The following is a 24,820-nucleotide window of genomic DNA, read 5'->3' as shown; positions in this document are numbered from 1 at the left end:
ACCACTTATTCATGTATTTGACACTTGTTTAACATTCTATGTTTATCTTGAAGTTAGATAAAAGAAAACAAGTAGCATATAACATGATGCGTACCTATTTTAGAATAAATTGTATAGGAAAGGAATATATTTCTAAATTTCTTCCAGACTTCAGACTTTTGCAGTTCCAGTGGCTTCAGGTACATGGGAACAGGAAGAGCCGCTCTGAGTTGCCTGGTGTTATACAGATTGAACCTCTCTAGTCTGGCACCTTCAGGACCTGACCGGTGCTGAACCAGAGAATTCTGGACCATGGGAGGTCATTGTTGTTTATCAGCATTTCCAATACTTTCACTTCTTACTGGTCTCTTAAAAAAGACATTTAGGAGTAAATTAAAGCTAAATAATTGCACAGAACACTATGAACCAAGACTGGTGCTGTAAACAAACTTTATGGGATCATGGAAACTTAGCCACACCCATGATAAGTGGACATCAGGATAACTAAAATCATGCCAGGCCATGGATGTTGCTGGGCCATAGAGTGCTGGACTAGAAAGGTTCAGTCTGTACTTTGATAGACTGGTTGAGCTGAAAGCTCTTCTTCTGAATCTTCCTCCTAAACCAAACTGCAGTCATTGGGAATCTGCTATCTCCATTAGTCTCCTAGTGAGAAATGGAGCCCCCCTGACTTTCACATTTGGATATTTGATTTTTTGCCTGATCTGAAGAGATTTTCTTCTGATTTACTTTAAAATAGATTAGGCCAATTAATAGCAGCGAGTCAGCTTGAGTGTTTCCCATGAGAGAAGATTATACTGCTTTCTCACTGACAGTTCCTCTGTTTCCTCATCTCTGGGGAACACATTAGTTCCTTAGAGATATATCTTTGTCCTGTGTTGCATACAGTAGTAGGCACAAGATTTCCCTTTGCTTTACCATAAGCTGGAATCAGTTTCAATTATATTACATTTTCAGATGCTGCAGGTTTTAGTCTCCCCTGTCTCTAACATGATAGCCTAGAGCTGTGGTGTCCAATATGCTGGCCACTAGCCACATATGGATATTTGGCCAGTTGAGTGTGGCTAGTTCATTATCACTGGTTGGACACCGCAGGCCCAGAGGTTCTTAACTTGGGGGCAATGCATACATTGCACTTTCTATGCTAATGAATGGACAGAGATCCTGACTAGGTCCTAGCAAGATGAGAATGAGGATTCCAGTGTGGACGAAGGTTGAGAACCACAGGACTGACTTATATGGTCAGATCTACTCACTGTCACTTTGTAGAAGTTCAGGGTTAGATTTCATTCTTCTCATATTAAAAATTCTAGATTTTGTTTGTATACATTTGCCTTTTTGGCACATCCTAATTTTGTAAATATATTTTAGTGTGCAATAAAACTGTAAGTCAGCAAGGACCCCCAGGACTTAGGACTCTGTCTCCCTATCCAGCAAGAACTGGTCAGTCTTTCAAGAGGGCCATTCTCCCAGCTGTGTGACCAGCCCAGCCATTTATAATTTCCTTTTTCTCATCTACAGCTAAGAGAGGGGCTTTGAGCTTAGTTGAACCCTGCACAGATACAAAATTTGTATCCACATTCGTATCTGCAAAAGTGAGCTGCAGATATCCACATTGACATCTGTGGTTATGGATATCTGTGGATATAAAGCGGATATCCACAAATTTGTAGGGTTCTAGATACAAAATTTGTATCCAGACCCACATCCATATCTTCACAAATGAGCTGTGGCTACCCACAGATATTAAGCGGATATCTGTGGATTTACAGGGATGTAGAGGTACTGTACTCTTTATGCAGTATAGTTATAGTTATTTTCAGGGCTTGATGAACGGCGGCGAAAGCCGCTTGCCAGCTCTGCACTGCACATGCGCAAGACCCGCATTGCGCATGCGCGAGCCGCAAATGAACAGGGCGCCCGGCTGAAATCTACTCGCCACGGGCGAGTAAATTCAATACTTTGTTGAGCCCTGGTTATTTGATTGGATCTCTGCCTGTACTATGTTCTCCATTTCCTGACATTACTTATCATTGCTTAGTTCAGTTTCCCATAAGGCAGGTTCACCTCATCTGTGTGTGATTTCTTATTGTTTATTGCGTCCATTTAAAGTTAGAATGTGTCAAGATTGGAAAATGATATACCAGTATTCTGTTTACTTTAGTACTCTTCTTTCCTTCTGCATCCTTTCAACCTACCTTCTGCATTTGTTCTGAGACATTTCTACCTGCAATAAAAAACAATACTAAGCAAGAGAAAATGGATTATTTTTTACCTCCTCAGTGGAGATACAGTGCTGATTATATGGATTTGTCTTACGATGAGAGATTGTATTGCTTCATCAACTAAAATATTTAAATATTAAAATAAGTAAAATATTTAAAAAGTGTGGTTAAGTAGTAGTGGTAATTGCTACTGTTGAACATAGCCGGAACTCTGTTCTTGCAGGGTAATTCAAATATACTACCTTCTGTAGTGTATGTGGGTTTTCTGTTGAATGTGTGCCTCTCAGTGTGCCTCTCAGTATTTATTTATGTAGTTCCCTTACTAAAGGGGCCTCTGTTTTATTCTAAAAGACCCCGTGTGCTACAATCCAGACTACAATTCCCATGAGCCCTTGGAAAGAAACAGGAAGGGAGGACTCTGGGGGGAGAGAGGACTGCTCTCTCCATGTGCTTGAAGAAAGAGGCCTAGCAGTCTGGGACTCTGCCTTGCAGTTTGGAAGCAAAGGGGGAGCCAGGTTGCTGCCAAGGACATTGACCCAGTGCAGGGGCTGTTGGAGTGCAGCTACTACATGCCTGTTGGAACTGGGAGTTAGCAGGCTGCTTCCTATAGGCACAGCATGAGGCAGTAAATTTGGGCCTTGCTGGAAGAGTGCTGCCTGGGACAGAGTTGCTGTTTAGCCTGGACCAAATCCTCACTACAGCTGCAACATCAGTGCCCCAACGCAAGCAAGTGTCTGGGACTGAGTCTAAGGGTGTGCACACTCTGGGGTGGAGTAACTGTTGTCTAGCTATATAAGTTTCTGTTATTGTTATGTGTTTTGTTAATGCTATTTCTTGCTAATCTGTTAATCCCTGTGTAGTTAAGTAAAGATGGTTTATTTTAAAGTATTCTATTAGATGTATATGATTTGTGGTTGTTCTGGAATTAGATCCAGCTTTATGTTGGAATGAGTATATTCCTGGAGGCTCTCAAGGCACCAGTGTGTGTACAAGGCCAGCGAGGTGGAGGCACCGCCACTTTACATTCATTACCAGCAAGGGACTGCAGCAAGGGGGTGGATAGGGCTTTCCCCCAGCTAAACACCATCACCACTGGGGTACTCAGGATCTCTTTTTGGGTTAAAACACCAGGCACCCAGGCACACCTGTGAGTGTGACCTGCTCCCCAGTAACCCGGGGAGGAAAAAGGGGGTTACATTTAGAAAATTGCCAGTTCAGTACATTTAATATTGGAATACTTTGGGATTCTATTCAGAAAGGGAACATTGGAAAAATTGAAGAGGAAATAGCAGAGATGCAAAATAAAATTGTTTAACTGTGGTTGGATCTCTAGGAGTGAGGACCAATTGAGTGCCCCTCCCCCAGACAAGAAGGTGTTTGGGCTAAAGATGAGTAAGAGTACCTAGTGAAAGCCATGTGGTTTAAGAAATGAGATAAATAGATGTACTGAAAGTTATATAGTCTGTCAGTAATACTGGGTTTTTTTCTGCCCACCCACTGTGCCTGGCATTTATTCTGGTCTGTTTTTGTATATTTTAAACCAGTATATGTGATCTTGTCTAAAAACGGACTTATTTGCATATGTAGGCTGAATTTACATCATCTTTGTGCACTTCCACTATAGAATTTGACCCACTGTCTAAATTTAATTCCTTCCTCCTTGATTGTAAAGCCTGTTGAAGAGTCCCTTCTCCTTTTGATTGAAATTACAAAAGAGGATGGGGCCATAATAATATCTTAAGTGACGTCTTATGAATTTAAGCCATTTCCATTTTGCAGATTTTTCTCCTTCTTTGAATGAAAGTGATTCAGACTTACCATATGTCCCCTATTCATTTTCCCAGCAACACTGTGAGGCTACCAAGTGACATGTATCCGGTATTCTGTACACAATTTGCTTTTCTTTGTTCCAAAGCCTCAAGTCCATTCTCCCTCCTGGTGAAGAATAACAGTGGACAACTTTCTGTCTCTTCAGCAGTCACTTCCTTAGCACTCTAAACTTTTGTAGGTTGAAAAAAGTGTCAGAAAGTGAGAGTAATGAAGCAGAGCTCTGTACCAACAGTTAGTTGCTTTAGAAATGACAAGAAAAATTAATCTTCTGGAACAGCAACATTTTATTATTGGAATACATTGCATGTCACATTTTGCTCTATCCAGTAGTTGAAAATCTCTAGGGTCTTTTTCCAACTTTAATTATCATTGTGCTGGTGGCATATGTCTGCGGCTTAAAAAAAGAATTCTAAAACTTCAGTAGATTGAGACTCTCTGGAATTAAGGAAAGGAGAATGGATCTTAAACAGCTACTTTTAAACTGGTTGCATAGGCAACATTAAGTTGCCCTTTTATAGGTTCATTTCTGACCCTTGAGAAATGGGGCATTGACATAACAAGACAAAAAAAAAAAAAAGATCAAACCCTTTCTTAATGATTGGGCACTGTCTGGGAGGCTAAGATGGGTTCATTTCTGCACCATGCTAAGATCCTTTGGTCCCAAGGCTGGTCCTGGATCTGCTTCGTACAAATGTTAAGATATTTGGAGAGCTACTGTGAGCTCTCACACTACACCGTATAGGTCTGAAAGATGACACGTTTTAACTAGGCTTGGCAAAATTTGATTTTTCTTTTTGTATAGTTACAACAGACAAATCAGTGTGTATTTTTAAATTTTTAAAAATCCACCTAAAGGTTCACAGTTAATACACGCTTTAAGTATTTTTTTCCTAATTTTTATCAATTTAAATTTTCACAGTTACCGGAAGTTATGGGGTCAGTCAATAAATAATGACAGTAGATGCTGAAATTAAAAGAACTAAAGCTTTATAATCATTAAAACACGAATTGTCAATATCATATGTGAAAATATATAAAATAAATAAATGAAGCATTTTCCTTTTGCCTATCAGTAAATTGATAAATATTTGATATTTGAAAAATATTGATAAATATTTTTTCATTTGTTTGTGTCTGTACAGTGAAACAGAGGTGTAAATGAGTGGGCACACCCTGGTGCGCAGCTTTGTCAAGAGCTGGCTGAACTGCGGCTAAAGCCAGCAGGGAACTATTTAAAGAGCTGGCAGGGATCTGGGTTGCAATAGAACAGTATCTGTAAGAAATTTTAAGTTACTTTCACTGCTGCAGTGAAATCAGCATTTACCAATAAAAATATATAATCCTCCTGAGCCTAGTTTAACTAAACCTATCCAGATGGTTGTAGAATAGTTAATCTTTGAAAGGGAGGCAGGAAAAGGATTGACCATTCTGATAAATATAAACTCAGAGCAGAGCATGTCATGAACTCCATCTCACCTGGACTGACCAGACTAAAATTCCTAAAGCAGAAGAGAGATCAACAGTTATGCTGGTCTGAGATCCAGAACTTGCTGTATACTAATTTGGACTCATGCCAAAACACAAGTACTGCCTGAGGGGCTAATGAACTTTAGGCTTTAATACTTTGCAAACCACCTAGCCCTTACTTTTTTGTAACCTTATTCTCCTCAAATCTGACCTAATTTTTATTGAGCTTTTGAGAACAGGTAAATTAAGGACTAGTGTTAGCCACTGCTGCATGCAAACTGATAACTCTCTTGTGGGAATGTTAGCTTCAAAATATTGTGCTATAGTAGAAGTGGATGGAAGGAGGGAAATAAAACTGTATTTGGAGGAACTACAGTTGCTCAGGGGTCCAGTTTAAATGGTTGATTTTTTTCTCCACTTTTTTTCCTATCAATTTATTTTCTTGGCTTAATTATATAGTGGTGTCTCTTGAACATGAAGACAAGTGCTATTCATGACATCGTCAGTCCCATGAGACCCATGTGGCCGCACAGCTTTTGTACTGTAAGGAACAAAACCATGATAATTTTTGTTAAAGCAAGGCTGTTAACTTGGAAATCATGCTACTTCCTGAAATGTTTTCACCTACAATTGTTTTTCCAACTAGCAGATACAATTAGTATAGCAAAAATTTGAGAAAATGATTTTGCATTTGACATCAGTTTCAGTGGTTCCACTTAATAGTGAGCCTCTCCTTTACTTTGTTGGCCATTCACACAGCAACAGGGAAGGAGAAGCCACTTAAAAAATAGAAAAATCTGATTGCAAAATCCCAATTGGTAGGGAAACTCTGGGAGAGAAAATTGAGAAAATATGACTTCAACTTCCCTTCCTACAGCTCCTGTCACAGATATAGAAAACCTCCCTCACCTCTGCCCTCAGATTCCTTCAGCTACTACACCATCACCTTTCCCCCTTCACATCTAAGCTCACTGAACCTTTTAGTTGTCAATATCTGCCTGAAGTTCCTCTCTTGCATTTCCATCCTCAAGCCTCACCAATCTGGCTTCTGCCGTTCACACTCAACTGAAACCTCTCTCACCTAGGGATCTGAGCTATGTGTATTTATATAAATGTGTAACTGCTGGAATTTTTAACAGTTACATATTGGGGGGAGGAGGGAAGTGTGGGGAGGAGTGGGAGCCCGTGCTGGCAGGGAGCCAGTTCCCACTTGACCTCTGCCCCCGCCTCTGATAGAGAGACAGTAGCGTGGGGGGACAGGTGGCTCCATGGGAGCCAATACGTGCAGGGAGCTGACTTGAAAGCTTCTTCCCAGGTATATAGGATCTTGCCTGTCACCTTATTCCCCACACTGCTACCCCCCTATCAGAAGTAGCAGAGCGAGGTGGGGGCGCAGGTCACTCTGCAGGAGCCAATACGCATGGGGAACCAGTTCCCTATTCCCCCCGAGGTAGCCAAGCTGGTACACGCAGGAAGCTGGCTTGAAAGCTGAAACAGCCTCCCCGACCCTCCAGGGTTAACTGGTTAAACAATTACAATTATATTGTTTAACCAGTTAACTTTATTAAGGGCTGTTTGCATCCCTAACAGAATCCAATCTGGGAACTGCCTCTGACTCTTGGGAGTGGCCATGTATCTCCCCCACAGATAGTAATAAAGGCCTTAAAATGTTGATGTCGTGATATTTAAGGGATGAGGCTGCAGAGTTTTATATTAGAACCTCTTGCTCAAACAACTTCAGTTTTTTACTACTATCCCTACTCCAGGTACAAATACAAATGAGCCACAACCTATTTCAACAGAATCCATGTAAGCATATGGATGTTATAGTACTTAGAAAAATCATGTGTTGATCAGCAATTCTCAACCTAGTCTATAGCTGTGCTATGAGCTCCCTATAATTAAGCTACGTAGACAAAGCCCAAATGCACAGTAATACTTTTGAAAATGGTGTGACTTTCCTTAAAGATCATCAGCAAACACGTGCTGCATGAATAGTTTACGTTTCGACCTGAAATGTATGATTTTTGGAATGTTTGGGTGAGTATTAGATGCCCCGTTATTGCACCAATTTCTTCCATAGGCTTTCTAGCATCAGGCATCTAGCCTGATTCTTTGAGTTTAGAATATTGGCAAGAAAACAAGGTGGAGTAAGTGCTTGATCCCATCTGTTCTTTGCTATTTGCAGTTTAACTTTGTTGTGGGGTATTTCTTTCTCCAGTGCCTCCTGAAATTCTCCCTGCAGTTTGTCCAAGGTTATGGAAGTAGGTTGCAGTATGTTCAGCATATTTCTACATTTCTCTTTAGTCTGATGTTGACTACTTTGGCTGAAATAGATTAATCTATTTTGCATGATTTTCTTCTCAAATTCTCATCAGAGTAGGGCAGTTCTTAATAAATAGTTTAGAACAGCCAACCACTGAGTTTTATCACGAATTTTGGGGGAGAATTAGTTTGAATCCTGCTCTCTTCAGTGAATCTAAAGCAAAGTGGGTATAATGGAAGTATTTTGCAATTTCAACTTTTTCCTTTATTCTTGGGGCAGTACTTAAGTCTTTGCCTAAAAGATGCATCAAAGGAGCATTACAACTATATGTTAAATTTCAGGTTCCCTTCATTATTATCTCCCAAGATTGCTTCTCATTTTTGTTACATTTGTGGTATTGTCTGCAACAAAGCAACACATTTGATGCTTGAGTTTTTGTCCATAATTTGTCATAGCTTTTACTTCTTATTTTAAAAATTCTGTTATACGAGCATTTCCTGATGTATCAGTTGTTTCTGTGAATAGACAACCCCCATCTTCTACTGTCACACCAGAACATATTATTGAATCATTGTGAACATCGCTCCAGGCATCAGGACACAGAGCAGTTTTCCCTTCAGTTTTTTTGCTTGTTGTTTGGTTTGCTTCTCAGACACTGTATCCAGCAGCCTTCCAGTAATGTCTGCTCTGCTGAGTGGAATGTGTAGCCTGGTTGTAATGATTGAACTAAGTCAGTGAATATTTGTTCAGGACAAGACAAAAGGAGAATTTGTTCCATAAATAAACTGAGCAGTCATTTCATCTATTGAATCTTGCTGGATTTTTCTGGTCTCAATTATGAACTACACTGGTGGAGAGAATTGGTGCAAGATATGCAACTCCAGCTTACGTAATTGTGTTGCTAGGGTCGACGTACCTTGCATCAATTTACTGGGGTTGACCCACAGTGGGAGGACAATGGGAGAAAGCTCCTATTTACTTCCCTTACTCCCCGTGACAGTGAGGAATATTGGCACCAGTGAGGGTATCCTCAGCATTTGATTTAGTGGTCTTTACTCAATCCGCTAAATTGAACCACGGAAGATCGATCACCAGAGCATTTGTTGTTCATTAAGTGGAGACATGGCCTTATTGCCTGATATGTAGAGACACAAGGTGTGAGAGGTAATATCTTTTATTAGACTAACTTCTGTTGATGAAAGAGACACATTTTCAAACTACATTCATCTCTTTCTCAGGTCTATAAAAGGTACTTGGAGTGTCACAACTAAATACAAGATGGAACAGATAGTTTAGCTTGAGTAGCTAGCAAATATTGTAAGGGACCATTCAGGGTAAAGTGATACTTTCTCTCTGTATATATATGACCTATTGGTTCTTATCCTCACAGGAAACCTGCTGAATACTTTCTGAAGATGAGCCTATGAATTTATATTAATAACTTTGATAGATACGAAAAATCATGATCATAATAAAGACATTGTATGGCTTATTACAACAATCTCCCCCTCCCCTTCATGTCTACAAGCTACTTTCACCTTCAGAATTAGCTGAATCTTTTTAAACCATTATTTCTAGCGACATACCAAACAGCTTGAAAAAAAAGCCACAGTTTTTAAAATGTTAAAAAATTCATAGTGCCTAATAAAAGTTTAATTAAACAGAAAATAGTCACTTAGGATATTAGATTACACCAATCAATAAAAAACATTTCAGAGGTTCAACAGTAACAGTAAACAATGTAATTGATAAATACTCCCACAACAAACTAACATACCAATTATATTTTGAACACAAACATTTTTCAATTCATAAGTAATTTACCCAGAATCCAAATATCTAACAGTAATCTAAGATATCTTTTACTAGCATAACAAGATGTGGGAGGCAATCCATAAGAATGGTGCTAAAATAAGTTTACTGGCCAGTTGAACTAAATTGTTCAGACATGATCACATCATCATCTTAAAGGTATTGCTTTATGAAGAGCATTTTTCCTAATGTTTCATTCTGACAACCTGGTCTTGTATGTCTTTGCTATACTATTTACACTTCGGCATGTGTTCCTTTTTCATCAAAAGGCACAGGAGTTTCTTAAAAATCATTGCATGGGGTCTTATTTATAGCCAGCAGCCATGAGAGGGTTTTTTTGGTTCATTTTCCAATGTTGAAGTAAACAAGTGAGGCTGCACTCTGAGGAATGTTGTTCCTTCTTCCCTCAGGCTACATCTAGACTACAGGCTTTTGTCAACAGAAGTTTTGTCGACAGATACTGTCGACAAAGCTCTATCGACAAAGAGTGTCTAGACTACATCCAGTTCTGTCGACAAAGCAAGCCGCTTTGTCGACATGACAGTGTAGATGCAAAGGACAGTGTAGATGCAATAACGCCTTCTGTCGACAGAACTCTGTCAACTAACAGCATTATTCCTTGTAGAATGAGGTTTACAGCCATCGACAAAACTTCTGAGTTCTGTCTACGTTATGTCAACAGAACTCAGCAGCAGTGTAGACGCAATTATAGTTTTGTTGACAAAAGTCCACTTTTGTCGACAAAACCCTATAGTCTAAACACATCCTCAGTTTCCTGCTTTCACAGCAGTGTTGCTTGTTTCTGATGGCACACTCTGCTCAGGCTCCCTTGCTATTTAATTCCCCACTCCTACCCCCAGAAAACACTCCATGACTTCTGCTAGTGGAATCCACATGCCTTGTGAATGGCAGTTTTTAAGTGTTTAGACACAGACAAGGAGACAGTTAAGAAGTATCTCTGTTGGAGTAAACCTACAAGCAGAAGAGCAAGGCCATTTCCTTGAAGTGCCTAGACCCATCCAGAACCCCAAGGGTTGGTATTTACTGGACAAATCAGTATTTTTCCATGAGCTGGAGAGTATGTTTCCATGATGAGTGGAGTCATAAATGTTCATAATTTGAGATCTAAGCCAATCAGAATCCAGGTAGGGAGAAACAATGAATTTAGGAATATGAGATGACCGATATGCACAGAGGTGCACTCCTGATAAGATACTGATGGTGTCTCTGGAATCAGAGATTGGGTGCCAGCACCTGTCATGGCCTAGCCAATTTCTTGTGCTGAGTTAAACAGCCCGTGCCACGCATTATCAAGCCATTACTACACTGTATGACCTATTGTCACATTTGTAACACTTGATCTAAAAAGTTAGATGTTTTCCCCTGATGCTTTCTTTATATGGAGAAGTAGCCTTTAATTCCAAGTTTTTGATAGAAGCTTGTTAATTCGGCATATTTATTTTTATTTAAATGTTTTAAGTGATTATGCTAATTGTGAGCCGTACCATATTTTTTTCATTAAATTCAGATTTCATATTAAACAGGTTTATTTTTACAAAGAGAAACTTATTATAATTTAAATATCAACATAGACATTTCTAATGTAAATGATTGATTTTTATTCACCTTTCCCAAAAGACTTATGTAGAACTTTCTAACACTTACTGAAATGGAAGATCCTGGTATAAAGTGGCAGATGTAATTGTTACAGCCCATTCATTACCATCTTCTTTCCTTCCCATGGCCCCTCCAACTCTACTGAGGGCATGGTGGGCTGAGGATGAGGGCAGAACTGTTAGCTGAGTGGCAGTGAGGTGTTAAAGCAGACCTACTCTTTGCCCTCTCAGGTGATCCTTGTCATACCCCCCTTGCCACAACATCTTCCTCAACAAACAAACAAACAAACAAACAGGGAAGCATTGTTAATGCAGAGTTAAGAGCCTAAGACCCTATCACAGCATCAAACACGTTATACTTAAATCTGTTTTAAAACCCCCAGAAAACAGTGAGTTAAGGTACCCCCTAGTCTTGTCTTCAGTCTGAATTCTACCCTCTTTCATTAATGCCCCAGTCCCTGTTGTATTGTGGGGTTACCAGTCCTTAAACCTTGGGCTCAGGATTTCTTCTGAAATATCACATGCATTTACCTTTATCCTGTTATGCATTGTCATAAATGCTTAAATTCTGTCCATGTTGAACAATGCTGAAAGCTTCCATTAACCAGGCTGAAAGAGACATTGAGTTTATTACCTAAAATCTTTAGGGAAGAATACAGATTTTAGATGGTTGCAAGCTGATGGCCCCTTTTTGCCTATCTATTGGAAGCATTAAGTACCTGTTACTAAAGTGGATGAAATGCTAATAATTTCCTTTTGCATCTTACCTGTGAAATTACTGTAAAACAGTCTGAGCTGCACTGTGACATTTCTTCTTGTGATATTTGCTTACCAGTCAAGTGCTATTTAGAGTTTAATATAAAAAAATCCAAGCTAACTAGGGCACTTGAGTTGACAGTGATAAGGCAATCAACACACTGGAACAGTTGTAGATTTTGTCTGGTTGCCCTTAAACAAAATTGTCTTTAGTTCTCATGCTCTAAAGATGGTGAATTGTTTTTGTACTTAGCACACTGTTGTTTGAAACTGAAATCATGACTTTTTAAACAGTTGCTGACTTTATTATTAAAGGTCTGATAAATGTTTAAAATTGTAATCTCAGAGCTACAGTATGTTTTTATTTTGCAAGCTATGTTGAATTTATTTGCTGAAAAATCATCTTTTAATAAGAGAACACATAAATGTGTGAATGTACTTAACCCATCTTTTTGCTTTTTTTCCCCAGTGCGGTTGGCACATTTGCTCGAGCTTTGGACTGTAGTAGTTCAGTCAGGCAACCTAGTTTACACATGAGCGCAGCTGCTGCTTCCCGAGACATCACACTGGTGAGAGTTTGCTAAAAATGCTTTAACTGTACCATTTTTCAGATGGTAGGAACTCAGCAAAAAATATTGTTAAAGGTCTGCTTTTCAGCAGATAGGTGGTCAGAAGATATTTGTAATCATAAGTAATTATGCACAGTATCTGCATGAATTTAATAGTTTTCTGTTCTTGCTCACATTGATGTTAGTAGTATAGTACAGTGCCAATTGACTCTAGTGAGTGCAGGTTCAGACCCCAGAAGTGCATTCTCACCTCAATTTGTAGGTTTTGGACTATCTAGTTACTTTTAAAAATTGAATCAATGTTTGTGTCCGATAAATGTGAATGAGAATCAGTAAAAATCAAGATGTGTTTTTATCACCTTGTCCAAACCAAAATCAGTGTGGGCGTGTCTACACAGCAAAGTTATTTTGGAATAACGACCGTTATTCCGAAATAACTATCAGAGCATCTACATAGCAATTCCGCTATTTCAAAATAATTTTGAAATAACAGACGGTGTATTCTGACTTCTAAACCTCATTCTTTGAAGAATAACGCCTATTCTGAAATAGCTATTTCAAAATAAGGCATGTGTAGACACTCCACTTCTGCTGTTTCGAAATAGCCCCTCACCAGAGCCATTCTAAGTTATTCCTTCTGGGGCTCTAAATGAAGATAGCACATCTACATTAGTGAAGCCTGCCGTGGACTAATTTTGAGGCTTCACTACAGTGTAGACGTGCTATTTCGAAATAAGCTATATAGCTTATTCCAAAATAACTGTGCAGTGTAGACGTACCCTGAGATAAAAAAACAGCTTTTAATTAACTAGCTCACCAAAACCATTATAACATAAAGATACATTTCTTTTTTAAAACATATTGTTTCTTGCTTTTAGCAAAATAATTGATGAGTGTGTCACTAGATACTACAGTAAAACTCCAGTGGTCTGGCACCCAATGGTCTGGCACTCCTGATGGTCCGGCACCATCTGGATCCTGGAAGTGCTGGACAATTGGAGCTGCTCTGCCCCCAGCTTCCCTGATTCAGCCGCTGCTGAAACTGACCAGCGGCTGACTCCAGGAACCCAGGGGCAGAGCAGCTGGGGTGCTCTGCCCCGGGCTTCCCTGAGTCAGCTGCTGGCCAGTTTCAGCAGCGGCTGAATCGGGGAAGCCTGGGGCAGAGCAGCTGGGGTGCTGCCAGGCTGGTCCCGCAGCGCTGAGGGGCGCATCCTCCCCCCACTCCACCCCAGGCCACTCATAGCCCCCCTGTGACGGGGTGGCCCCGCCCCGCACTCAAGCCCAGGGAAACCACCTGGAGTCGGGGGTGGAGAGGGCCCCACCCACACAGCCCTACTGGGCATGCTCCGAGGGGAGCCAAGATATAAAAGGCTGCTGGCCTGCTCAGAAGGGGCAGACCACGGCCCGAGTGGGAGCTAGCACCCAGCTGCCAGAGAGGGAGTCGCCAGGACTGCTGAATGTGCTGCTGCCAGGCCCCAGCCGGGCTCGCCCCCAGCGACGGAGCCGCCGGCCGGCCCCCTGTGACCCAGGCGCCAGGCCAGACACTGCCGACCCCGACGCTGACCGGGGAAGTGTCGCAACAGCCACCCGACCAACGCCAACAGGCGGGACCGGTACGGGCCGGGGGCAGGGGGTAGGAAGTGACCCAGGGCAGGGAGCTGGAAAAGCCCCTGAGGGCTCGGTGCGTTGCGGGGAGGACCCCCCGCCAAGCCAATGGTGGGAGCCACCCGCCACTCATAGGGCCCTGGGTCGGGCCCGGTGGAGAGGGAGGGCCTGGGCCCCTCTACCCCCCGCTGCCCAGAACCCTAGAAAGTGGGGAGCTCGGCCCGAGGACTAGGCTGCAGAGCCAGCATACTTTGGGACTAAGCCATTGGGCCATATTTCCCCTGATACAGGGGCAGCATACTTTGGGACTAGGCCAGTGGGCCGTATTTCCACTGATACAGGGGCAGCATACTTTGGGACTAGGCCAGTGGGCCGTATTTCCACTGATACAGGGGCAGCATACTTTGGGACTAGGCCAGTGGGCCGTATTTCCCCTGATACGGGGCAGCATACTTTGGGGACTAGGCCAGTGGGCTGTATTACCCCTAAAAGAGGGGCATTGCACTTTGGGGCTAGGCCCAGGTGAGCCGAACAATGCCCTGGATGGGGGCGGCAACCCCAAACCAGGGGGGAGCCCCCTGACACCCGCCTTCCAATAGTCCGTCATATTTGATAATCCAGCACCCCCTGGGTACTAAAGGTGCTGGATTATCGGAAGTTTACTGTATATTAATTTTTTGATTAAAAAGGTTAAGGTTGATTGTGTGTTTCAGTAGAGTCTGTATAGTATCCCTAAAACATTACATTTTGAAAAAAAAGTTACTCATTTAAACATTTAACAAGTATAGCTATAGACAGCTAAGTCAACTTTTATCATCCCGTCTCATTCAGAGCTCTACCCATCATGTTCTTTGCTAGTTCTTTTGTTTATGACCCCGCATGCCTTTTGTCCCCAGTTTCCACAATCCACCATTCTCTTGCACCATGCCAGTATGCACCTCTTTCCTGCTGTGTTCAGAGCCTCACATATTTGGTGAGAGAGGAACACAACTCAGAGCTATCCCTCCAGGTATCCTCATTTCCCCAAATACTGGCATGGAAGTGATTGATCAATTTAAATACTCTTAACTGGGAGAATTTTGGAAAAGGAAATGTACCTATACTGATGCTTGTGTGTGTGTGTACACTCATTACATATATAAATACACATTTTATGTATGTTTAAATTATTCCTGTTGATAAAAAGAGAGACTTTCAGAGATGATACATTGTGGAGGTGGAGCCATCTGCCGTAAGTCTTTGGTGAACATCTTGCTATTCTTTACCATTGTCCTTTTGCTAGCAAAGTAAGACTTTCTAATCTACCCAGCACAGAAGTGTGTCTTAAGGCGTAATGCATTAATTCTTCTATAATGCAGTGCAAATGAAAAGCAGTGTATATGCACAAGGTCATAATAAAAGTATGTATGACTATTTTGGCAACTATCTGAAAATCCTGTGCTTTTCTATATTCTTGCCTAGATAAGACAAAAGAGCTGCTTTTTAAAGTGAGTTTAATAAATTGGCTTTCATTAATACAACATGGCTGAATTCTACATGTGTTTCAAAAGTACTGAATTCAGCCATGTCGTATTAATGGAAATATTTTAAGACCACAAAGTTTTTTATCTTTGTTTCTTAGTTCTGCTCATTTCTAACGTTCCTGATGAGTAATTCCATCAGCATGGATTTGCTCAGCTGGATTGTTCTTATAGAAAATTCCCTTGCATTTCCTTCCAAATTTGGTCATCAGTTCATGGTTTCTCCATCTCTGTTTGTGATCTGACTGGTTTTTTCATATGTTTTCCTATTTCATGCTAACTGTGACTTTTCAACTGCTCCCCATTTCTCTCCATCACACTTCATGGAGTTCCCTGAAATATAGTCCTCCCATCTCTTGGGTAGTAGATTACTTTGGACCAGTGCAGTCATGAAGGTCAAGGGGCTGGCTTTGCCCCATTGTGTATCATTGTAAAATCCAACATTATGTTTTTAAATATAAATTCTGATACACATGAGAATTTGTGCTGGATACTGGATAATGTACACACAACGTGACAGGAGGACTCAGTTATGAAATTTGTTACAACAGAATAAGTAACATGTATACTGTACTAGAAGTAGGGATGTGAGCAACTAGTCAAATATCTGATAAGCATTAGTTTATTGGATAGTCGACTGGTGATGCAACTAGTCGCTTCCTCCCCTGCCTTGCTGCCTCTTTCAGAGAGATTCAGCAAGGAGGGAGGAGGGGCAGGAGCTGATGCTGGGGGAAGCTGGCTTAAAAACCAGTTCCCCACAGCACCATCTCCGCCAGGGGCAGAGGAGGTAGAGGCACAGTGGAAAACGGAGGAAGCAAAAACCGAAGCAATCTCACTTGTGACACTTCTGCTATGAGTCTGCTTTTGAAATGTACAAGAGCCCCAGTGGGGCTTTTGTATGTTTCAGAAACAGAAGCTCCACAGGGAACATGAGGCCAGTGGGGGACTCCGCTGCTGGCCCTGCGCTCCCTGCAGGGCTTCCTTTTGAAATGTGCAAGAGCTCCACTGGGGCTTTTGTACATTTCAAAGGCTGAGATGTTGCAGGGAGTGTGTGGCAAGCAGGGAGTTCCTGGCTGCTCCCTGCCGGGCTTCTCCCTTTGAAATGTACAAGAGCCCTGGCAGGACTCGTGTACATTTCAAAGGCTCAGGCATGCAAGGAGAGCGGGGCCAGCAAGGAGTCCCCCACTGGCCCTGCTCTCCCTGCCAGGCTTCTGCTGGGGCTGTTGTACATTTCAAAGGCTCAGGCTCAAAGTGCGGGGCCCTGCGCTCCCTTAGGGGCTTCCACTTTTCAACTGTAGCAAGGTGGAGGTGCCCTTATAGGCTCAGGGTATGTCTACACTTGCACCCTCTTTCAAGAGAGGGATGCACATGAACACATTCGAAATTGCAAATGAAGCCAGGATTTAAATATCCTGTGCTTCATTTCTATATTTGCATTATGGCGCTATTTCGAAATAACAGACACTGTTAAGACGTGGTTATTTCGAGAGAAAACCCTTCTCTCAAAATAACTGGTAAACCTCATTGTATGAGGAATAAGGGTTATTTCGAGAGAAGAGTTTTCTCTCGAAATAACTGTATCTTAACAGCATCTGTTATTTTGAAATAGCGCTATTTCAAAATAGCTCCATAACACAAATATGCAAATGAAGCACGGGATATTTAAATCCCGGCTTCATTTGCAATTTCAAATGTCTTCATTTGGATCCCTCTCTCAAAAGAGGGTGCAAGTGTAGACATCCCCTAATTGAATAGTTGCTGGAAATCCCATTGGCTATTTGATTAGTTAATTAATCTAAATTTAATATCCCTAACTAGAAGTTAATTGAACTTTATAAAACTATACACTGTATTGTCCTTTCTTGTATGTTATTCTCATGGGTTTTCTAATGGATATCAAAACCAAACATAAATTAACTTTGGAAGCATTTTATTCCACAGGAAAACATTTTACTCAGAAAATCCCACATACTTACAATCCTATATGATACCATATCTTAAATATAGTGTTCAAAAAAGATATGGTATATAGACACAGCTACTACTACAGTGTTACATGCCCTTGTACGTGCTTGCTGTTTGAGGGGATCAGATACGGTAATATGCATAACAATATAATGAAAGTACACTGAGATACTTTAGCCAAATAACTAGATTAAGGTAATATAATATCCCAAAGTCATTAAAGGTTCAGCTTCTATAGTCTGGGTTTCCATAGCTCAGCAACATCTGTGGCCCAGCATCTCCGTGAGTGTTTCCAGGGAAAAGCCCACCCTGCACTCAGCAACTCTTCTCCGCCTTTCTAGAGCTTCTGGAGTGCCGCAAGTAGCTCAGTTGCAGCACTCAAGTTCAGGAGACACTCGGGAAGAGGCAGGGTGGTGGTGGAGTGCCACAGCTGGGAACGGGAATGCCTACCTCCCCTGGTCTGGCAGATTCCCTGGTTCAGAATTGGTCAGTTTCCAAGGATGCTAGACCTGGGAGGTACAACCTGTAGTGAGGGGTTGATTTTTGCAAATACTTGATTTAGATCAAATGCATTTGTTATCATCGGAAAAATGCTTCGGCATCCCCAGTTCTCAGACAGTATGAGCAATTATGTGAGTCTACACTACTGTGACACAGTAAAGACAATTTGTACTTATTTTATTATTTTTTTTATCTTTAACATTTTATTGGATTGAGAATTTTCTGTAAGTCCCAGAGAATGTATATTTCTTTCTGTACAGTTCAATGGTTAATAAAATAAATTGTTCCCTACAATATTTCTGTTTATAGTTTAAAAGTACATATGGCAATCATGCCACTAAATGATAGTATTCAAGTGATGGTATGAAAGCTTATGCTTTGGATATGATTCATTAACTTCCATTGCACACTATAGAAGACATGTCTTATAATAAAACACCAGAGGAACTTCCAGAGGTTTTTTGCCATATTATTTGTTAATTTCACTTGTCTTTTTTAGCATTTTTAAATCTTTCTCCTTTTCTCCTTGTCAGAGCACATGCTAAGTTAAGAAAAGACACATTCCTCCTCATAGTATCATTTCTGTCACATTCCATTGTTAATTGGTGAACATGTTGTGAGCAGCACTTAAAGCTGATACATTCATTAGCAAAGCTTGTGGTGTATTTCATTATCACTTGGAAGTGATGTGTTGTGGGTATATAATCCTTAGTACATTGCACTGAATGTGTTCTTAGTAGCAGTTAGTCATTGCACCTCAAGTTTAATTAACGGGGATATAGCAATGCCCTAAGCTCCCATATGTCTGCTGAATTCTTAATAGGTTGTGTCACTAGGCAATGATTCAAAGAAGGTTTCTGTAAACAAGAGCATGGGATGTAACTTTGGGTGGACTGTGAATGATGGGAAAAGGTGCAGTGGCCATACCGGGTCATGGGCAAGCCAGGGTTATCCTCATGCTTTTCAAATGCACAGGATGGTCAAGAGGCACAGTTGGAAACTGCAGATCAATTAGTTTCTTCTAGAAGACAGTGGGAAACAATAAGGTTGCCTGCTGGGATGCTGGATGGGGAGGATGCGTTAGGGCCAAGGGGATTATACACCTTGTCACTGCAGGCTTCAGAGACATGGCTGTGAAATGTTTCTTCACTTGTAAATATTGCAATCTGAGGAGTAAAAAGCCTTGAAGAAGAAAATGGGAAACCCCTAAAGTTTTTTGGCTGTTTTTTTCCCTCGGCCTGCAAACTCGTGTATAGTGCCTAGATAGATGGTGATAGGCATGTTAATGAAATCTAAGCTAGGTAGACAGAATTGATCTGCTTGTGTCTTATAGTGGAATTAGCTCCGACACCTGTCACTTTAATAAATCAGGAGATGAAAGACATTCTAAGAGATTTCCTGGAAGTAACAAACATAAAGAGTTACCTGTGAGTTTGGAAACTGGAGCACTTGACCTCAATAGTATCGGGTCGTGAGTTACCTGTGAGTTTGGAAACTGGAGCACTTGACCTCAATAGTATTGGGTCATAAGACTTTTATGGTATTAGTAAATTACAGTAGGAAGATAATATCACCACCTTTCTTGGAGAGGGATGTTTTCCCCAAGACCTCAAGTGCCTATTTTGAGATTACAATACTTTTTAATGTTTCTCATCTGACTGGCTTCATCTATGATTCCAGCTTGGGTGTTTTTCCCTCTGGTTGCCAGACTGCTCCAGATCCTTGTAAAAAGCAGATAAAAACAGATGTAATTTTTTTTTGATGGTCCTAGGCCTTCTGCAGCCTCTTCAGGCTTTCTGCTGTTGCCAGCCCCACCATGATGTAGGTGTCTGCCTGAGCAGGGTGTGCGGTGATAGAAAGAAAGATAAAGCATTACCCATGGAGCTGGCCTCCATATTCATTGATTGCTTTGGGGCAGCTAAGTGAAGAATTCGGTTATTTCTTCTGTTGTTTCAAGGTACCATTGTTGCCAATATATGCATAAAATAAACAAATCAGTGTTTAGGCAGCCAGACATGACCACACCTTTTCCTAGAAGTTAACATTAAAAAAACAAAATCAGGACTGCTATTTGCTCACTCGGTTGTCTGTCATCGTTGAGAGGGATTTTGCTTTAGCAGCTGCTTGGCAGAAGTGTAGTCTGTGCTTTCTACAAGTGCTGATTTAAATCTGAACTGGTAGATCAGTCTTCCACCATGTTTGCTGTTGGTTTCAATATTTCAGGTTGCTTGTTTTACTCTGTGTCAAGATGAATAAGGAATAAATCAGTAGTTTAACTACACATTTCTTTGCTTTGACCGATCAGATTAGTGTGTGTCTTAAGAAGCATGATACTAATTTTATCCATTACAGTGATTTCTCAAGGCAATCTGTAGTAAGGGGAAATGTATGTTCAGTGCTAAATAAAGTACACAGCAGGAGAAAGTGAATCTAAGGAAGGAATTGCTTTTTGCAGGTTAAATTAAGCAGATTCTGCTAGTAGTAGTACTTGAAGAGGCAACTTTTCAAGGCACAGTGACAAGCAGGAAACTATCTCTACTGTTCATAAGAGGTAGTGAAGTATTAGTGTTCTTGTATTGCAGTAGCTCTTGGAAATCTTAGCCAGAATTGGGGTCCCATTGTAGTTGGTGCTGTACAAACACATAGGAAGGGAAACTAAGGCACAGAGGGGTCAAATTACTTGCTCAGAGTCAGATAGCAGGCCAGTGGCACAGCTGGAAATAGACTCTAGGACTTGTGTGTCCCAATTCAGTGCCCTGCTGTGATGTTATCTAATTAGAATGTGACCATATAGATCATTGTTACTATCACTGTTATATAATTGCAACAGATCTTATACAAAGTATGACACATGGCAAGAAAGGGGTAAGCAGTTTGAAGTCTAATTGACCTAGAATTGACCTGCAGAGCTGTTAGACAAGTATGTAAAAGGTGATTAGGGCCATTTCATGGTAGATAAGCTAGAATTTTGAAGTGAAACCTATATTGTTAAGGAATTGGAAATGATACTAATCATATGTGTGTAATTATATCTTGTTAGATGTTAGCCATGTAAACAGACATGTCCTGTCTGTCCCTATAGCTATTGATTCAGAGATTAAAAAATAAATATTAACATTTAAATGAACTGTAAATATAGTAATATCTCTGTATTCATCTCTCTTTGAAATGTATAACCAATCACTTGAGAATAGTGGAAAATGGGCAACTGCCTTATGTTAATCCACATAGCTAATTGCAGGTGATGCTTAGGAACTATATCTGTTTCAGAATCTCCATAATCACCTATTCTTCACCTAAGGACTCTGAGCTGTCAAAGAAGACCCAGACTTTTATAAGAATGTCTAGGGTCCTGATCCTTTTTATCTCAGATCTGCTTGATGCTTCACACAGGGGAAGTTTAAGGCTGAGCTCTCCAGTTCTGAACTGGGTCACTCTGAGAACGGTCTTTGGAGTATAACTTCTGGACCAATTATGGAAGAACTCTTTGAAACTACAAAGGTCACCATCTCTACTATGAATTTGATCTCAGAAAATGTACCCCTGTGTATATATACTGATCTTTTAGGTTGCTTGTTTTATTCTTCAGTACTCTCTCTTTTTTTTCTTTCTTTTTTTCTTCTTTAGTATAGTTAATAAGGATTGGCTGTATGTGTGAATTTGAGTGAGAGCTGAAAGATTCATTAACCTGGGAGGTAATGTGTTTGATCCTTTGGAATAGGTAGAACTTTCTTATATGATGAATAAGATTTTCAGTAATCTCTCATCATATTTGTCTTCGGTGTCTGGGTGGAGGCCCGAGGCTGGGTTGCTTTAAGAGAACAGTGTTGTTGGCTTCTAGGTAACCAGTATAGTATAGAAGCTGTTCTGTGCTGGCTTGGTGAATCTAAGGGTATGTCTAGACTACATGCCTCTGTCGCCAGAGGCATGTAGATTAGGCTACCAGGCATAGGAAAATGAAGCGGCAATTTAAATAATCGCCGCTTCATTTAAATGTACATGGCTGCTGCGCTGAGCCGATCAGCTGTTTGTTGGCTCAGCGCGGTAGTCCGGATGCGTGGGTGTCGACATCAAAGGCATTTGTCGACCACCCAGGTATGCCTCCTGGGATGAGGTATACCTGGGTGGTCGACAAATGCCTTTGATGTCGACACCCGCGCGTCCAGACTACCGCGCTGAGCCGACAAACAGCTGTTTGTCGGCTCAGCGCGGCAGCCATGTAAATTTAAATGAAGCGGCGATTATTTAAATCGCTGTTTCATTTTCCTATGCCTGGTAGCCTAATCTATATGCCTCTGGCGATAGAGGCATGTAGTCTAGATGTACCCTATGTATTGGAATATCCACCAGCTTTGGGGATTGTTTGCCCCATTCTTTGCTGTTCATCCTAATTGAGTAACTTCAGTGTGGGTCTCTGGGACTCCACTCCCATGTAGCCACTATATCACATTGCTGCGTAAAGATGTCATCCTTCATTTGTAATCTAAGAATTATACCTGTTGTTATAATATAGAATTGTCTAGAATTAAATATTTGTGAGCGGAAGATGGGTAGGCCAATGCTTAAGCATATATCTCATTGTCAGTGAAGAACCATTACAAAAATCATTAAGCACATTTTAAAAAATGCAAACAACTAATTCTGGTCGATATGGATGCGTAACTGAACATAGCTTAAATAGTCAATGATTTTTATTGTTTTTAGAATTATTGCCAGTTTAAAATCCAAGAATGTCATGCCAATCTGTGTTAGAAATTTCCATGGAAATGCGCTTTGAGGTTACATAGAAGAAGATAAAAAAGACACTCATTTAAACCTCCTTCCTTAATAACAATGAGGTTCAAACAACGACTCTTGCATTAACACCATTGGATTTTACAAATTCACATCAACATATAAGCACATCATTCCATTCTGCTTCAAACACTAAAGCTCTCACTGGTCATTGAGATGCCCACCAGTTAAAGTGCTGAGGAGCTACAGAACTACTGCAGCTCTGTTTGTACAAACTTAGTAATGTCTTCTCTTGGAAAGAGAAAATAGTCTTCTAAACATTTACACGCGCGTGCGCGCGCGCACACACACACACACATGCGCTCACTCTCTCTCTCTCTCTCTCTCTCTCTCTTCCCCCCCACCTTCTTTAGGTTCTGCCCGATAAGTTTGTCCTAAGAAATATAATCTGAGGATTTCAGAATTAGTGTTTTCCCTTTCAGTACATATACAGCTGCCTTAGCAGCAATTATTTGAGGTCCTGGAGATTTTGGGAGCTACGGGACTCTTAAGTCAGAGAGACTATTTATTACACATCTTCTTTGAAGAAGATCTGTGTCATTTGTTTATTTCTATACTCATCTTCTCATCTCTTATTAGTGATGTCAGCATATAGTAATTTCTTGAGACCATCTGAGTGAAGATTGCAGGCAGTTGCCTCTGTATTCCTCTTTTATTAATAAAAGCCCTTGCAATGTTTAGTACAGCCTGGCATACTTTTTGATTAACAATGTTGGATACTAAGGACAAAATCTTATCCTACACTGTCCACTGTGATGGTGATAATGAACAAAACTAATATTGATTTATTTCCTTGCCTGTTTAAAAAAAAAAAAAAAAAAAAAAAAAGAAGGAAGGAAGGGACTGACTGACTGACTGACTGACTGCAAGGAGAAGTTTGCATCTCCAGTTTAGCATTATTTATCATCTATGGTCACTGAAAATAGAATTGACAGATCCTCAGTGGAACTGTTGAAGAATGGACATTCATCTATAGGCAATTCATTAATACTATAGCTTTGAACAGGTACATTTCTGACATTGTTCTAGCAGATAAACACTTAATAGGATAAACTCTAAATGTATTATAAGTTAAGGTATGTTTCCCAAAATATAGAATATAGTACTTTGTTAGTTGTGGTCCTGGTTGATGATTATTTAATTTACTAATTGTCTTTTTCTTTTAGTTCCATGCAATGGATACATTACATAAGCACAACTATGATTTGAGCAGTGCCATTAGTGTTCTGGTACCACTTGGAGGACCTGTTTTATGCAGAGATGAAATGGAAGAATGGTCCGCATCAGAAGCTAGTTTATTTGAGGAGGCTTTGGAAAAATATGGCAAAGACTTCAATGATATACGGCAAGACTTTGTAAGCACAGAACTAATGCACACTTTTCTTCTTATGTTGAAATGTATTTTGGCCATGACTGCCGTAATTGTTTTCCATTGATTTGGAAGATTAGCTTAAGGAAGGCCAAACTGTTTGTGAAAACAGGTTGCATTTTACAAGTATTTGTGACTGGAAATAAAAGGGATGGGGGATTCCAAAAAATCTGAAACATTTTTGACTTTGTGTTTTGAAAAGACATTTCACTTAGAAATAGCTTTCACTGAAAAAGGAGGTAGAAAGAGAAGGAAGGGTTTAAAAAAAACCCTAAATTAAATGTTTGATTTTGTGTCAGATAAAATGTATTTACTCCTGAAGGTGTTCTGTACCCTGAGGGGTACAGAATTCATACCTTCCACAGATACCTTGGCTCCCAAACAGAAGAGAAATCTGTGGAGAATACATGCCCTTTCTGCAGTAGTTCAGATGTGTCTGCTGGAAGCAGCCAGCAGTAGAGGCAGAATACAGTTGGGGGAAGAAGGGAGGCAATGCACATGCACCCAAAGATGTTAATGGGGTAG

The 24,820-nt window shown here is 40.6% G+C and overlaps 1 protein-coding gene across 1 annotated transcript in view; it reads left to right on the top strand.

Moving 5' to 3' along the window:
- The window catches only part of MTA3 (metastasis associated 1 family member 3), a 181,248-nt gene that overhangs the window by 90,450 nt on the left and 65,978 nt on the right, over positions 1 to 24,820 (top strand). The window contains exons 8-9 of the mRNA XM_006133984.2: positions 12,442 to 12,541; positions 24,093 to 24,281. Of these exons, the coding sequence (XP_006134046.2) occupies positions 12,442 to 12,541; positions 24,093 to 24,281 (289 nt within the window). The remainder of the gene's footprint in view (positions 1 to 12,441; positions 12,542 to 24,092; positions 24,282 to 24,820) is intronic.

Source organism: Pelodiscus sinensis, chromosome 3 (genome assembly GCF_049634645.1).
Source record: "Pelodiscus sinensis isolate JC-2024 chromosome 3, ASM4963464v1, whole genome shotgun sequence".
Taxonomy (NCBI): domain Eukaryota; kingdom Metazoa; phylum Chordata; order Testudines; family Trionychidae; genus Pelodiscus; species Pelodiscus sinensis.
Note: the sequence above shows the minus strand (reverse complement) of the source record. Positions and strands in the feature narration are given on the sequence as shown.